General features: G+C 36.3%; 2 protein-coding genes across 17 annotated transcripts in view; one reads left to right on the top strand and one right to left on the bottom strand.

The window, feature by feature from the left end:
- METTL21A (methyltransferase 21A, HSPA lysine) overlaps positions 1-5,777 on the top strand; it is a 55,008-nt gene extending 49,231 nt beyond the window's left edge. For both annotated transcript variants that reach the window (XM_060410308.1, XM_015093514.4), the window contains exon 4: positions 3,095-5,777. In XM_060410308.1, coding sequence (XP_060266291.1) covers positions 3,095-3,171 — 77 coding nt within the window. In that variant the 3' untranslated portion in view covers positions 3,172-5,777. The remainder of the gene's footprint in view (positions 1-3,094) is intronic.
- Positions 1-15,478, bottom strand: part of CREB1 (cAMP responsive element binding protein 1) — a 55,666-nt gene that overhangs the window by 31,065 nt on the left and 9,123 nt on the right. For 13 of the 15 annotated variants that reach the window (XR_009599415.1, XR_009599414.1, XR_009599412.1 and 10 more), the window contains exon 2: positions 5,834-5,955. The exons of the other annotated variants lie outside the window; for them this stretch is intronic. Coding sequence is in view for 5 of the 13 variants with exons in the window: in XM_015093513.4 (XP_014948999.1) it covers positions 5,834-5,947 (114 nt within the window). In the remaining 8 variants the exon portion in view is untranslated. The remainder of the gene's footprint in view (positions 1-5,833; positions 5,956-15,478) is intronic. 15 annotated transcript variants of the gene reach the window in all.

Raw genomic sequence — 15,478 nt, 5'->3', positions numbered from 1 at the left:
AAAATTCTTCAGAATATCATGTGTTAAATTAAGCCATGTTCTAAAGTATAATTGTTCCCAAACTTGGGTGAAGCTTAGCTACTAAGTCGAAAACAAATACACATCTTACAGTATAAAGCATATTTTTATCTTATAAACTTATTACAAGTATGCCTTTCATTCATGAGGAAGTACAAACTGAAAATTTCTATCTCCTCCCAGCACTGAACTGGTAACAGTTGATATTTTAAGGATTTATCTTCCTCTTGAAGAGATAAGGGGGCAGAATTGAGAGAATCTGAGAAACCAGTTTTCTCCTGAGGCACAAAGGCGGCAATCTTAATAAGTCAATACCCAGGTTAAAAGGGCTCTGAAGTCATACATATCTATCAGATTGTAGAGTATTTACGGTTCCTGCACTTGAATGTGTTTGAGGGTAGCAATTTTATTTGTCCTTTTGGTAATAAATTTGGGAATTTAATGAAGCTCATGTGATCATACTCTTTCCTTGGACTGCAAGGAGATCCAACTAGTCAGTCCTAACTAAAAGAAATCAGTCCTGAATATTCATTGGAAGGACTGATGCTGAAGCTGAAGCCCCAATACTCTGGCCTCCTGATGTGATGAACTGATTCACTGGAAAAGACCCTGATGCTGGGAAAGACTGAAGGTAGGAGAGGGGACAACAGAGGATGAGATGGTTGGATGGCATCATCGACTTGATGGACATGCCTTGAGCAAGCTCTGGGAGTTGGTGATGGACAGGGAGGCTGGTGTGCTACAGTCCATGAGGTCAACTCAGTCCATGAGGTTGACTCAGTCCATGATTCATTCAACTGAGTGACTGAACTCACCTTCTGGGGATATGTGTGCCAGAACAATGCTAGAATTGAAACTACAGAAATGAGACAGACATAGGTTTTTGCCCTTATAGAAATTACTGAGGCATGTGTATGAAGGAATGGGGAAAAGGCCACAAATAAATATAATTCAATGAAGTAATGAAGTCTGCAAAGAGAAAAATGGACACACTGAGGAGAGCGATCCAGCCCAAAGCAAGAGGAGGAGAGGCTACCAGGGAAGTATGTTAATTTGAAACAAAGCATATTAGTTAAAAAAAAAAAAAAGAATGAGTAAGGCATGTTCTTATGAGGTGCAGAGGGGAGGCACAGAACTTCACGCAGAGGGTGACACTGGCAAAAGCAGGGAGGATAGCAATGCCTGTACATGGCAGAGGGGGATGACCAGCAGTTACTAACACTGGAACATGTAAGTGTGTTACTATAGGAGGGAGGAAGTGTGGAGAGGTGAGTATCAGGCAGGGGCCAGATGGGCTAGTCATGAAATCTTATACAAGTTACACTAAATAATCTGCATTTTATCATGAGATAGGAAAAAACACTGAATGGCTTTTCAACTCCTGAATACCATAGTGAGGCTTGCATTTTAGATAGATCACTTTACTTTAGTGGTAGGGTAAAAGATACTTATTTCAGAGGAAGAAAAAAGTAGAGGTGAGACCAACTGAGAAAGTCTATATATAGTAGTAAAAGTGAAGGCCAGCAATTAGGCACTAGGTGTATTAGGGATGGAAATAATATAAGTGATTTAATGACAATTCAGGAGGCAGACCAGAAAGGGATTTAAGAAAGACTGATGGAAGGAAGTGAGAGAGAAAGCAAAGACGACCCACATAGTTCACATGTGGGTGAAATGGGTAAACTATGCCAAACAGAGAACACAAGCAGCAGCTTATGGGTGGCTGGGGTAGTGGTGGAAAACGATGGAATTGATATGACATCTGAATTTGCAGAGATGTTTACAAGGTAGTTAAATATTTGACTATAAAGCTTGGGGGGAAGATACCTACTAAAGGCAGAGGCTAAAGTCATGAGCTTCCCCTCTGGACAGTGAGGAAGTCCTTCCTTATCAATCACTTTTTTTCCTGGCCACTATAAATCTTACTTAAGTTTTACCTGGTTCTCAAAATGTGATCCACGGATTACCTCCACTAGAGTTACATAGGGTGCCTGTTTATAAATTAGTCACAACCTCTGAGGACCCAAGGACATGTTCCCTGACACCAAGGTTGGAGAACCAAAACTGTAAATTATTCAGAATATCTCATATCAATGGAAAGCTCTTCTAATATTTGAAGCAATTAGTATGTCCTCTTCTCTGAGTATTCTATAAGGTAAATAGAACAAGCTAACTTAACAAATAATCCTCTTTCTATGCTAATCATTTCACATAATGGTTCCTCTCATTGTATATTTAGAAAATTCAGATACACCAATATAGAAAAAAATCACTTATATTCCTACCACTCAGAGCTAATCATTTAATATTTTTGCTGTAGATACGTGTTTTTAAAGATGCATATATATATATATATATACACACTCAATTTTTATAGCACTATCACAGAATCTTTCAAATCCATTCCAAATATCTCTTCATACCATTAATAGTATTCTTTCATGGTTTTAATGACTGTCTAATGGTAAAAATTACATAATTTAATAAATTCCTTATTACTGTCTATTTAGGTTTTCAAATTTGCCTGTTATAAGAAAGTTGACAACAATATTGCAGCAATCATCCTTTCACCCAACTCTTTACTTAAAACGCTCCATAAAAATTAACATTCTTATAGTCAAAACCAACATGTTTTTTCCACTTTAAAAGAAATACTTGTAAATTTCAAAAGTAAAATAAGACATTTCATTATTATTTAAGATTGATTTTCCTCCTTCACTAGTTAGGCTGAATTTGTTTTTTTACATTCAATGGTCAAATCACAACGGTCTTGACAATTTTATTATAAATCTCTAGTTTACTACTAGACAACAAAAATAGGTTATCAGAATTCTGAGAAATTATGTCAAAATGTATATGTTAAGGACCTGGATGAGCAAGTGAAAAAAACCCCCGCTGTAATTAGGTATTAGAAAGAACAACAAAACTTACAAAAGTGAACAGACACCACTTCTAAAATTCAAGTGTCATGTCATTCCACTTATCAGCGATCATATGCTCACTGAACATGTGCATGTAATTTTGTTCCTTCCCGAATTTCCAATTAAGCTTCATGAAACTGATTTTGTTTTTACAGGCATCATCACACCAGCAGAGAAGAATGGGAAAGGAAGTAACAGTAAAGAGTTTTGGAGGCTGGAAATAGGTGTGTGAATGCTAACGAACTTGGAAGACCTCAGACGGCCAGCTCATGAGGTGGAGGCAGGGACAGCTTGATTTGTGCCACAAGGTCCTTAAGAGGCTCAGAATCTAAGGCCCCCTAGAAGGTAGAGTGAAAGGAGGGGCTGAAGATAAGGAAGGCTGACTGGAGGCTCTTTGAAAACCAAGTAGATCCCCTCCTCACTCGCTGTGAATGGACACTCATCTCCCCTATAAGGACAGAGAAACATTGGTTTATTTTCTGATAGAGGATTTCTTGACTGCTTGACACCAGGCATTGCTGAGGTGAGGTGCTACACTCTAGTCTCCTTCCGCTGGCTGGCTCACAGGTCTTTACTTATATGCAGGAGATAGTCAAGCTTTTCTCTGGGGAACCTGACCAACACAGTTAAGAAGAAAGACTTAGCATAATGACACTGGGATGCCACCCTACCACGAAGCTCACAACTCACAGACGTCAGGCCCCACACGTATACACACAACGTCCAATGTAGGTTTTTGGTCACCTACTTTTAAATGCAGGCCAACAACCACAAGCTATCAAATATCTGAGGAAAGCTTCTAATATGAAAGATGGTGACCAAAAAGATAGAAGAGGAAAACTGTATACAGAAGAAAATCTATGTAGAGAAGAAAACTTAAAACTTAATATTATAAGGGAAAATACTGCCTGCATGAAACATTTAAAAAAAAAAAGTGAAAGTGTCAGTCGCTCTGTCATGTCTGACTCTGCGATCCCATGGACTGTAGTCCACCAGGCTACTCTGTCCATAGAATTCTCCAAGCAAGAATACGGAGTGGGTAGCCATTTCCTTCTCCTGGGTATCTTCCAGACCCAAGGATTAAACCCGATCTCCTGCACTGCAGGCAGATTCTTTACTGTCTGAGCCACCAGGGAAGCCTAAAACAAACAGGATACTATTAAAATACAAAAGGATTGTTCAGAAACAAAAGGAACTCTTGGAAACAAGATAGGAGAAATAAACTCCGAAAGATGGGGTGAAATGTGAAGTTGAAGAAATCTCTGAGGGCAGAGCAAAAAGACAGACTGAAAACAGGAGAGAAAATTAGAGAAACAGTCCTAGAGGTATTAACATCTGGATCACAAGAATCCAAGAGATAAAAGAGAAAGAAGAGGGAGAGAAAAAAATCATCAATGAAATAACTTAAGGAAATTGCCCAGAATTGAAGACCCAAGTTTCCACTTAAAAAAAAAAAAAAGAAGGGCCCACTGAATACTACTGCACAATGGATGGTAACACTTCAAGGCCTTGATAATGAAATGGTGAAGCAAGGTGAACAGAGATTTTTACAAGATAACAAGAGATACAAAGAAATGGGTTTAGTGTTTTAAACATCAATACTAGAAATTGACTGTGCCTTAAAAAATTTGAAAAACATTTTACCAAGAATTCTTTACCCAGTCAAACTTGCTGAAGGAACCACTGGAAATAAAACTCCACAAGAGAAAGACAGTAGGAAGGCAACCTCCAGAATGACATGACACAGCAGACGTGGAGGGCAACCAGACCAGAATGGTGTCCCGAGAGAGAGGTACGTTGAGGATTGTCATCACCAAAATCCCTGCTGGTGCTGTATCTTCTTTTTACCAGAGGGCTGAGTGCTTGGATGAGTCCCGATTCGTATCTGTCCACATTTGCCTTGACGTGCACTAAAGAGGCCCTGATGCTTTCACCTTTGTTCCTGCACCTGCTTCATCTTGAGTACGTTCACTTCATCCCTAAATATGTTCTGCTTTGCCTTACTCCTCAGAGCTGGAGGTGGGCCCTGGTGATCTTAGGAGAAAACACAAAACATCCCACTGCTTCTGACCACCAGCAGACCTAGTATTCGGCCCTAGTATTCCTGCTAGAGACCTAGTATTTGACCCGTATTTTAGCTCAGTGTGGTGACCATATGTGATTAGTCCTCCATTTCCCAAGATCCATTCTTGCTCATGACTCTATTTGGAGAGCTTTTAAACTCTCTGGGAAGCAGAAGCTCCACATCCCACTCTTCTTACCTAGCAGGTTATTTATTCGCTATTTGGTTTTTATATTAACCACTTTTCTCACTCATATATAACATAATGCCAATAAATGTTAATAAAACATTTGAGGAAAAATACGTAAGAACAAAAAATAAAGATGAGAATATAATCTTAGAATGTTTAAGACAAAGACAAAATGAAAGAACTATGAATCATACTTCAAGAAATACAGGGACAAAAACTATCATCCTTGATATTTACTTGTGTGTCAATTATTTGTTCTTTTTCGTTTAAGCACATCTCAATTTAGCCTTTCAGATTGTGTGTCCCCATGCCCCCAAATAAATCTATATGATATGAAAAAAATACCCACCCAGTTATCATATTGTTTTGTTCGTTTAAGAGACCATCTTCCCATCAGTTTAAATGTAATTATCCTGAATCATGTCACTACTACAAATAGTGTGTTAGTATCTAGCAATACATTTTTCTATGTTACTGAATACTGTCATTTCTAAAATTAGGCTGATAATAAATAGGAATTTTGATATTCTAAGAATGTTACCACTCATTCTATGTATACCTCTAATAAAAACTAAGTTCTCTTGTATTTAAAACATATTCCTTTTAGAAGAGACAACTTGGAATCTCTCCATGTTTTTATACCTGGGCTAATGTGGCAATCTGTGGCTGGGCTTGCACTGTCATTTGCTGGCTTTCAGCTTCTGTTACAGCTGCATCTCCACTCTGCTGGTTCTCTGCTCCAGATTCCATGGTCATTTAGTTACCTACAATAATATGGAAGAGTGTTACAAGCACTACAGTGCTTTGTGCTTTTGTGGTTTTAAAGGCGATTTTCAAGTTATAAAAAGGTATATGTGGTGGTTAGGTTAGCAGGTGCACTCAGAAATCTAGTTAAGCTACAATGTAGCTGGATTCCTGTCAAGACTTGTCCAAATATGCTGAGCTGTAAAAGTTCTAGTTTTCTCAAAAAAGAAAAAAGCTTGTTCCTTTCAATTCCCATTACTCCATCTGTTATGGAAGACAGGATTCCCCTCTTCCATGAATCTGTCCTAATAAGGAGAGGAAGGGCAGCAGCAAAGTTTTAGCTTTTTCAAAATGTATCAATCAGGTAAGGAGGGAGGGCAGAGAGCAGAAGTGAGCTGATGACAGGGTCTATGAGATACTGGCTTCAAAGTACCTCCTATAAAGGCATTCCCTCTATCATAGGGAAGAAACAGAAAAATTATAACCTACTTCCTCAGGAAATTGCTGGTGGTTAAGACAAAATAGCCCAAGTTTCAAGAGCTCAACCTGTGGCTCTTGACACAGAGTCAAATTAGAGACCTCAAACATGGAAAAGGTTCTTTTGCGTTCTGACTCATTACCCTATAATGTGCAACACTCCACACGTGCATGTATACACACAAACAATAAAACACTTAAAAATTTTAACTGGATTCTAGATAAATTAATCAAGGCTGATCCTTTTAGATACGGCTTTGCTAAGAGTTTAGTGTGTTTGTTACATGTGGCACTGGGTGACTGCAAAAGTGGAGGGCAATTCCCAGCAGCAGACACTACTTTAAGATTAGAGAAACTGATTATATATATAGCAGATATAACTGGGGGAGGAACTGTGTTTCAAGGAGTCACAACAAAAGGGATTATTTCTTACTTGTGTACTACTGTTATCACTCAGTTCCTAACGTATTATCTGTCAAAAATAAATTTAATAGTAAGGACTCCCTATGGCGATTTGATAAACAACACAAAAACTCCAATGCTTTTCCAGAATTTATTACATTTATTTTATAACTCTGAAATTGATAACCAAAATAGTAATTAATCCTTATGTGATTATTACATTCCATCAAAATGTATCACATACTAACATTCTGCCACCATTCACAGGAGTCTATAAAATGTTTTTACAAGTGACAGTTAAAAATGAAAATATCTCTGTGGAAATGAATAATTTAGAAATAAAGAAGCCACAAAACAAATGACAAAGGAAAAGATCAACAGACTTGACTACATAATTATTTAAAATATTAACAAGACAAAAGCCACCAAGACAAGTACACAAGGAAAAATATCTCATACATACAGTCAACACAATAACATCTAGAATACAGAGAAACTACTACTCAGTAAGAAACTCTTATTATTGACTAGTTTACAAAGATAGAATTTTTTTTGGAATAGTAAAAAACTAGAAACAAGTATCCATCATTAGGAGGACCATTAAAAAATTAAAGCAATGAAAAACAATGAAGTCTAACTATAATGGAATGACAAAGCTTTCCAAGACAGTGAAATGGCAACTTATAGAACTTATTATGATGTAGAACCTTATTTACATTAAAAAAAAAAAACACGTAAAACAAATTATTATAAAGGTATATGCATGGAAAAGGTGTAGAAATTCTAACTGAACCATAATAAGTGCTGGTTCTGAAAAGAGAAGATTTGGTACAACTGTAAATGATGATTTGCACCTTTTATTTATTTTAGTACTTTTACTTTTTTTCTGTGAGCATGGATTCAGGATTATGTGTTCAATTAAAGACATTTTAATACCAGAAATGATGGGTAACATTTTGAAAATATGAATCAAAAGCTTTATTTCATGAGAGCTTTATTTCATGAGAGTTTTGAGATATCCACTGATAAAGTTTTTAATCTGATACTTATAATATGAAATTAGTATTTGTTCAAAATTTACCTAAACTATTTACCCCAATTTCCAAAGAGTAAAAATAACTATTTTCTTAAAAGAATTGTAAAATAACTTTACTACCCCCTGTGATAATTCATTGAGTTGTACACTTAAAATCAATGCTCTTTTAAACTAAAAAATTTCACACAGACTTAAAGCAACATCAAAAAATAGTTTGTGGATACTAAATACGGTCCATACTGTTGCTCTGGAAGAAAACATGAAAGCAAAAAAAAAAAATCTAATCTTAATAACAATAAAGTAAGTAAATGATCAATCTGAGGACAGCACAGAGCCAAGCTAAATAACAGCAGAAGCCCACAAACTTTTCTCTATCTTCTGCCCCACATCATCAACTTAATGAGAACAAAGATAAACACAAATTTACCATCATAATACCTTTTCGTAGACAGAGAATACACAACCATTTTGTAAAGACTTTAGTCCTAGCGACATTTTGTTTTTTAAATTTTCTGGCTGCACCATGCCACATGTGGAATCTTTCCCACCAAGGATCACACACACACCCTACCCAACCCAACATTGGAAACATGGAGTCTTAACCACTGGACTACCAGGGAAGTCCGCCACATTTTTTTTTAACCTATGCTGTCATCCAAATAGTTTCACCCTATCATCTGATTAAAAGTAACTCTAAGCCCAGATCATACTTCTTTTGTTTACTTTTCAATGTTAGAGCCACTTAATTTCCTTTTAACATTTAAGGTGTGTGCTTGCTAAATTACTTCAGTCGTGTCCGACTTTTTGTGACCCTGTGGACTGCAGCCCACCAGACTCCTCTGTCCATGGGATTCTCCAGGCAAGGATACTGGAATGGGTTGCCATACCCTTCCCCAGGGGATCTTCCTGACCCAGGGACTGAATCCATGTCTCCTGTGTCTCCTGCATTGGCAGGCCGGTCCTTTACCACTAGTGCCACCTGGGAAGGGTATCATTGCAACTTGCTTCAGAAAATAAAATATTTATGATTCTATAATAAAAGAATAAAACCATTAGTTAACATAAGTAATTATAGTTACAAGGTCACATTCAAAGAAAGAATGTGATTTGCATCTTCTTCCCTCCCCAACTAGATGATATTATTTTACTTACTTTTAATTTTCTTCTAAAGACAAAGTGTGGTATTTCCAATGGTTAGGATCCCCCATGAAAATAAACTGCCAGTGTTTCATTACCATTTCATTCTGGAAGATAACCAAACCTTTTTCAAAGTGGGGGAGAGCCATATTAATTAGCTTCAGCAGATATCAACCACTTGAGCAACAGTACAACTGTCTTTCATCAGTTAATTCAGGCCTTTCTCAAAGAACAAGTGAGAATCATTTAAGGAAAAACAATTTGTTTCAGGTAAGAAATTCAAGAGTCAACTAAAACAGAAACTATTCTGGTTTTCACCTTGAAGGTACTGAAACAGCAGTCTCCAACTAAACTAACATTTAATGTGAGCACATTAATTATGATTTTGAAGCTTTTACTCCTTTGTGTTTGTATCTTCAGGTGGAGAGAGAAGAGATAATAAGGTATGTAGTGTACAGTCTTCAATTTTTCTATTAACCCAGGAGCAGTCTCAGTCAACAGAGCAGTATTCAGACACAGGATCATTTAACAGAGCCAATATACAGGTTTCCAAAATTACTTGAGGAAAGGAGATTCCTAATTGATTATACAAATGAAATGCATTTTGGGAGTGCAAAAACAAGCAAAAGACTGAATAAGCAAAGATAAGGTACATATGAAGTCAGATACAATGTTGTAAAAATACTGGATCTGAAACATTAGAAACAATAGAGCTTTAGAAATCATGGAAAATCTAGTATTAGCTTGACAGTCTGTCAAGAATTCTTGAGTTCTTCCAATAATTCTGAATTCCAAAATTTATTTGGGAATGATATTTAAGATTTAGGTATTTTCATGATTTAACCCTAAAAATAGAACGTAATTCTTTGAAAACTATGAACTTAAAAATGAATTTCAAAATCGTGTCATGCCTAAAAAAATTTTTTTTAATAAATTCATTCACAAAGACATGCCATTTTGCTCTAAGGGTCTTCAGAGCTCTATCTCTCAACATGAAAAACAAAAAGGGAATGATTCTGCAGTATTAGGCACCTCACCTTGAGTGAAACAAAGAATGCTGTTCTGAATAGTTGGGAAATAGCCTAACATTCGATGGAAAGCTGGAGCTGTCATCAAGTGGTCACAGGACAAATTAAATTTTCTGTGTTCTAGTTTCCTCATCTGAAAACAACAGATGGATAAAAAGCTCTCTCTCAATTTTAAATGCTTTGATCTTAGGAAGTGACAACACAAGATCATGCCCACACACACAATTATGCAGGCCACTTAATATTTATTACCTCCTTTCACTATATGGCTCGTGGCAAAGACGATGGACTAAAAATATGTCGCGTAGCCTCTTAATCTTGGGCAAATATAAAACTATTACCATTCAGATATGACACATAAAATTCATCACTTTAACAGTCCTTTTCTTAATTTTCAGAGGATAAAGCAGCTTTTTTCTTTCCATCTTAGAAAGTGTCAAGAAATTTATCTGACTAGGATTGTATCACTTTTGTACCTTTACATAGTCAAGACAATTGATATTCAAAAATTTCAATATAGTTAGGATAAACATTCCAGTAAAGTGTCTATTTAAGAAGACAGTGCACTGCAATAGTCAAGAGTGGTGGAATGCCAAACACTGACGATGAATACAGTATCAATAAATTTGGGGATTTATCTTCTGATAAGAAAAATGGTATAAGCAAAGACTTTAATTACAGTAGGCCTTTAGAGAAATGAGTGAGTCAGTGGCTGGTGTATAAAGGGTAAAGATAAAGGATGGTCATTCCTTATCAATCCGCAGCTACTAGGGCAAAATGACAATGTGAGAATGATGTCTCAAAGTTAAGTTAATGGGTTTACAATTTTTATGTTGCAATGTATTTTACTCCGTAAAGCAATATATCCTGAGGTAACTCACCAGAAGTGAATATTCACTGTTCTTAAACTAAAAGGATCTTCAGTTTTAACAACTTACATTATATACAGTATACTTGTATTATAGCATTATATCCAAGTACTTACATGTTGGGCACTTGTTCAAGTTACTAGAGATGAAGAAATAATTTTTTAAAAAAACTTTGTGGAATTTATATTCTAGTGTGTGGAAATAGAAGAGAGAAGTATAACAAGTAAAACATGTAACAAATCAGAACACAGTAAGTGTTGGGTAAAATATAAGGGTGGGACGGATGCTGACGGATTTTCAATACTATAAATGTGGTAAGTATAAAGCCCTCACGGATAAGGTAGCATTCAAATTCACCTACTCAGCACCTATACAGAACTATACCAAATCAGGGAGAAATTTCTGGCAGTACCAAATTCTGTAATAAAGGTCACTGAACAAGAAAGCAAGCCTGTATCGTCACTTTCGAGAACAGCCATTAAGTGAAAGCACAGAATGCTGTAAATCTTCACCTTGTTCATACTAAAATACTTTGAACTTTAAGAAGTGCCCAGGTCTTTAAGATCCTAAACATTCTAGCTCAAGTTTATGAAAAATAAATCCATCTCCCTCACAAGTTTACTTTTTAATCCCTTAAATCTATGACAAATGTAATCCAGTTTAGAATGAAAGGTTCAGCATTCATCGAAATGAACTGTGAATTTTGACTTGAAGAAGAAATACATTCATAACTAAGAGAACATATGAATATAGGCCATGGTTTTAAAATGCAAATAACCTTTATTATAAACAAGGGGGGGAAAAAAACCCTGCTCCTGTGTCTAGCAAGTGGGTGACTCCTGAACTCTTTCACCAAGTCCAGGGATTTAAGGAAATCACAAAAGCAGACTTTAAAGTCTCCAGGGTAATCACAGCAAAAAGTCACATTTAGGCACGATTTTAAAACTAAATGACCAGTTTGTTGTCATAGTCAAATGTATTACTAAAAATATTTTGCAGAAAACCTAAAACATCTAGGGCTCATGTACAATACTTTTTACATAGCTATTTTGTACTTGTTAATTTTTTAGTATACGACAGCTGTTTGAAAGCCTTGCTAGCATACTCGTACACCTTTAATATGTCTTAAGATTAATATTCTGAGCGTTATGATTAATTTGAGCTTCCCTTGTAGCTCAGTTGGTAAAGAATCTGCCTACCATTCAGGAGACCCAGGCTCGATTCCTGGGTTGGAAAGATCCCCCGGAGAAGGAAATGGAAACCCACTCCAGTATTCTTGCCTTGAGAATTCCATGGACAAAGGAGCCTGGTGGGCTACAGTCCATGCGGTCCCAAGAGTTGGACACGACTTAGCAACTAAACCACCACCACATGATTAATTTACTAAAGCAAATTAAAGCAAAATGTTCAGATGCTACATAAAGGACTCCAGCTTTCCAGGAGTCAATGATTATGGTGCACTGCTTCTTTTCCTCTATTTTTCCTCCTGTATGCTTTTTGGTTGTTAACCTTGAGACATTTCATTTATCTTCACTGTATGCCCTATTAAGCAGAAATGAGATGTATGCAATCAATACTGGAAATCTAATGCTTCAGGTTTCTGATGCTAATAATAGTCATTTGGTATTAAATACAGCATACTTTCACTGAAACCAGATAGGAAAATAGCATATTTGAATGTTGTAATGTGTCTGTATACATGTGTGTAGGTATGTACATATGTACACAAGCACACTACACGCTCAACACACTTACCAACTCCAGCTGTAAGAACCTTATTAGATTAGAGACTGATTACACTTGGACTGCAGGGAGATCCAACCAGTCCATTCTGAAGGAGATCAGCCCTGGGATTTCTTTGGAAGGAAGGAATGATGCGAAAGCTGAAACTCCAGTACTTTGGCCACCTCATGCGAAGAGTTGACTCATTGGAAAAGACTGATGCTGGGAGGGATTGGGGGCAGGAGGAGAAGGGACGACAGAGGATGAGGTGGCTGGATGGCATCACCGACTCGATGGACGTGAGTCTGAGTGAACTCCAGGAGTTGGTGATGGACAGGGAGGCCTGGCGTGCTGTGATTCATGGGGTTGCAAAGAGTCAGACACGACTGAGCAACTGAACTGAACACCCTAACAAATTAAGGTTATATATATATATGTTTTTTAGCGAAAGAACCAGAATAGGCAATGTGAAAAACTAAAATAACTTGGTAACTTTACCAAGCTAAGTAAATTCTGACATAATTTTCAGAAAGTTTTCTCTAAGATCCTACCAAGATCCTTCTCCCTTAACTGGGATACAAACCCATACTTTATTTAGCCTATAGTCTAGTATTAGAGGAAGGGAAGAAAACTGTATCTGAAATTAATTCTATGTGATCTGAATCTGATGAAATTTAATCACTTATGAGACAAAAGGCTTGAAAATATGTTTATATGTTTTAATAAATTATTAATAGTAATTGCCAGTACTCAACTACCATTACCTAAAAAAAAAAAAAGGGAATCTTTTCAATGTTATTTATTAAAACTAATTCCCTAATTTATTTATTGGGCTGAACTTAAAGAAAACCATCTTAAGTTCAAGATTTACATGTTATGATTTATTGCATTTTCTGATTACTACAGTATTTGAATGCTATTTAATTTGAATGCTATTTAAAATATGTAGTATGCTCTGTAAGAAACTGTCCTCACAGGAAGTACTTAACAGAAATGAATTAGGAAGGTTATTATTTGACTTACATAAACCACCCTCATATTCTAGTGTGACTAATTCTATACTATCTTTCAATAAGAAAGCTTTAGTACTTTCTCAAATCAGTTACTGTTATTTTTTTAAGTACTGGCAAAATGTATCTGCCTTGTTTTCCTTCAGGTAAGACTACTCATGGCTCTATAACAAGCCTTCATGTATCTGGTCACCAAGAGACAAACAATGTTGCTTAGCAAAGCAGCAGCTATGACTATGCATTATTTTACATAATAACATTTAACTGAACTCTTCCCATTCTTTCTATCCAAACACCCATCTGATACCATTTTCACAACGTTTTCCACCTTTAGCCTTTCAAAGAAGTTACCTTATATAAGGTTCTATATATGAAATTCTACTAATTAGATTTTTGAAGCTGCTTTTTTTTAAAAGGGAAAAAAGCATTATGCACCTCCTACATGTAATTACTTTTAGAAGAGCAATTTCCATGTTGAGTAAAGAGTGAAGCTGTCTTCAAATTTCAAGTTCTGCTTCATAAACTAGCTCAAGGCTAACACTGTTAAGGACTTACAGAAGTTATGCCTGGAGGTTAAATATTTATAGCCCATTATTCCATTTACTCAACAAAACCTGAATGACTATGTGAAAATCACTATATTGAAATGAAGAATGAATGTTCAAGTGTTTTTTTTTTTTTAAGGGTATAAAGTTAACGTTTATTATTCTAACAGTTTGAACTAAATTTTAAAATGCTATTCTTGGTGAATTATTTACATACTAGACAACAAAGAGTGAAAATCAGTTTTCCTGAAGTAACACAGTACACATTATATGGCAGGAGTCATAAGACAGGAATTCTGGCTTTAGCTCTGACTTCACAGATGGAGAACTGAAGATGTTAAGAGATTTCTAAGAACTCTGTAAGACTGTTTAGGGCTATGCACATCTAGCTTCCGATATTATAAAAAGTGAAGAAATATCTGGCAGTAGAACTGCATAAAACTATTAAGCAACATGCTAATCATTTTAATTATATTTGGCTTACTAGAAAAATCTCAAGCACTCAAAGCACCAAGGGTATATTGAACTATATCTTAAAAAATAGCCATGGATAATCTACAAAGATGAAAAATGACATGCAGACCACAGTCTACTTGTAAAGTTTTGATAAGGATTCACTTCGTATTTAGGTATCTTTTATCTCTAATCCTGAAAAGTCAAGTCCAGCATTTCAGGTAAATGCACTTTATTATAATCAACCTAATAGTGACTTCTGGTGACCACTTTGATTCATAGTCTCATGCTATTTTTCCTGTTTCAGAGGTGAAAAGCGTTAGTAAACCATCAGAGTTAATTTAGACTCCAGAGAGAAGTTTCTATTTAAGCCACGAAAAAACGAAATCTAATTTCCTTGGCTTTTAAAAAATAAATCTGTAATCTGTCTAATCAATTACAAGTGTCCGACTTATTTGCGATCCCATGGACCGTGGCCCGCCAAGCTTCTCGTCCATGGAATTCTCCAGGCAAGGATACTGGAGTGGGTTGCCATTCCCTTCCTTCTCCAGGGGATTTTCTCAACTCAGGGATGGAACCCAGGTTCTCTCACATTGCAGGCAGATTCTTTACAGTCTGAGCCCCAGGGAAACCCCTAATTGTCTAAGCATATGCATGTATGTCAGCTTCCTCTAACCTCAAGGGGGATTGGTTTTAATCCTGCTTTTCAAATCTGTGACCCTCCAAGAGGAATTCATTCATTCTAAGTTTTCGTGCATATTACATAATAAGTGTTCTGCCAGAAACTATGGGGACTATAGTGTAAAGCAGCCAAGAACCCTTTCTCTCAAAGGACTCACAAACTCATCAAAGAGCTAGGCAAGT

This window comes from Ovis aries, chromosome 2, assembly GCF_016772045.2.
Source record: "Ovis aries strain OAR_USU_Benz2616 breed Rambouillet chromosome 2, ARS-UI_Ramb_v3.0, whole genome shotgun sequence".
In the NCBI taxonomy this organism is placed as follows: Eukaryota; Metazoa; Chordata; class Mammalia; order Artiodactyla; family Bovidae; genus Ovis; species Ovis aries.
This window is presented reverse-complemented; position numbering and strand designations above follow the sequence as displayed.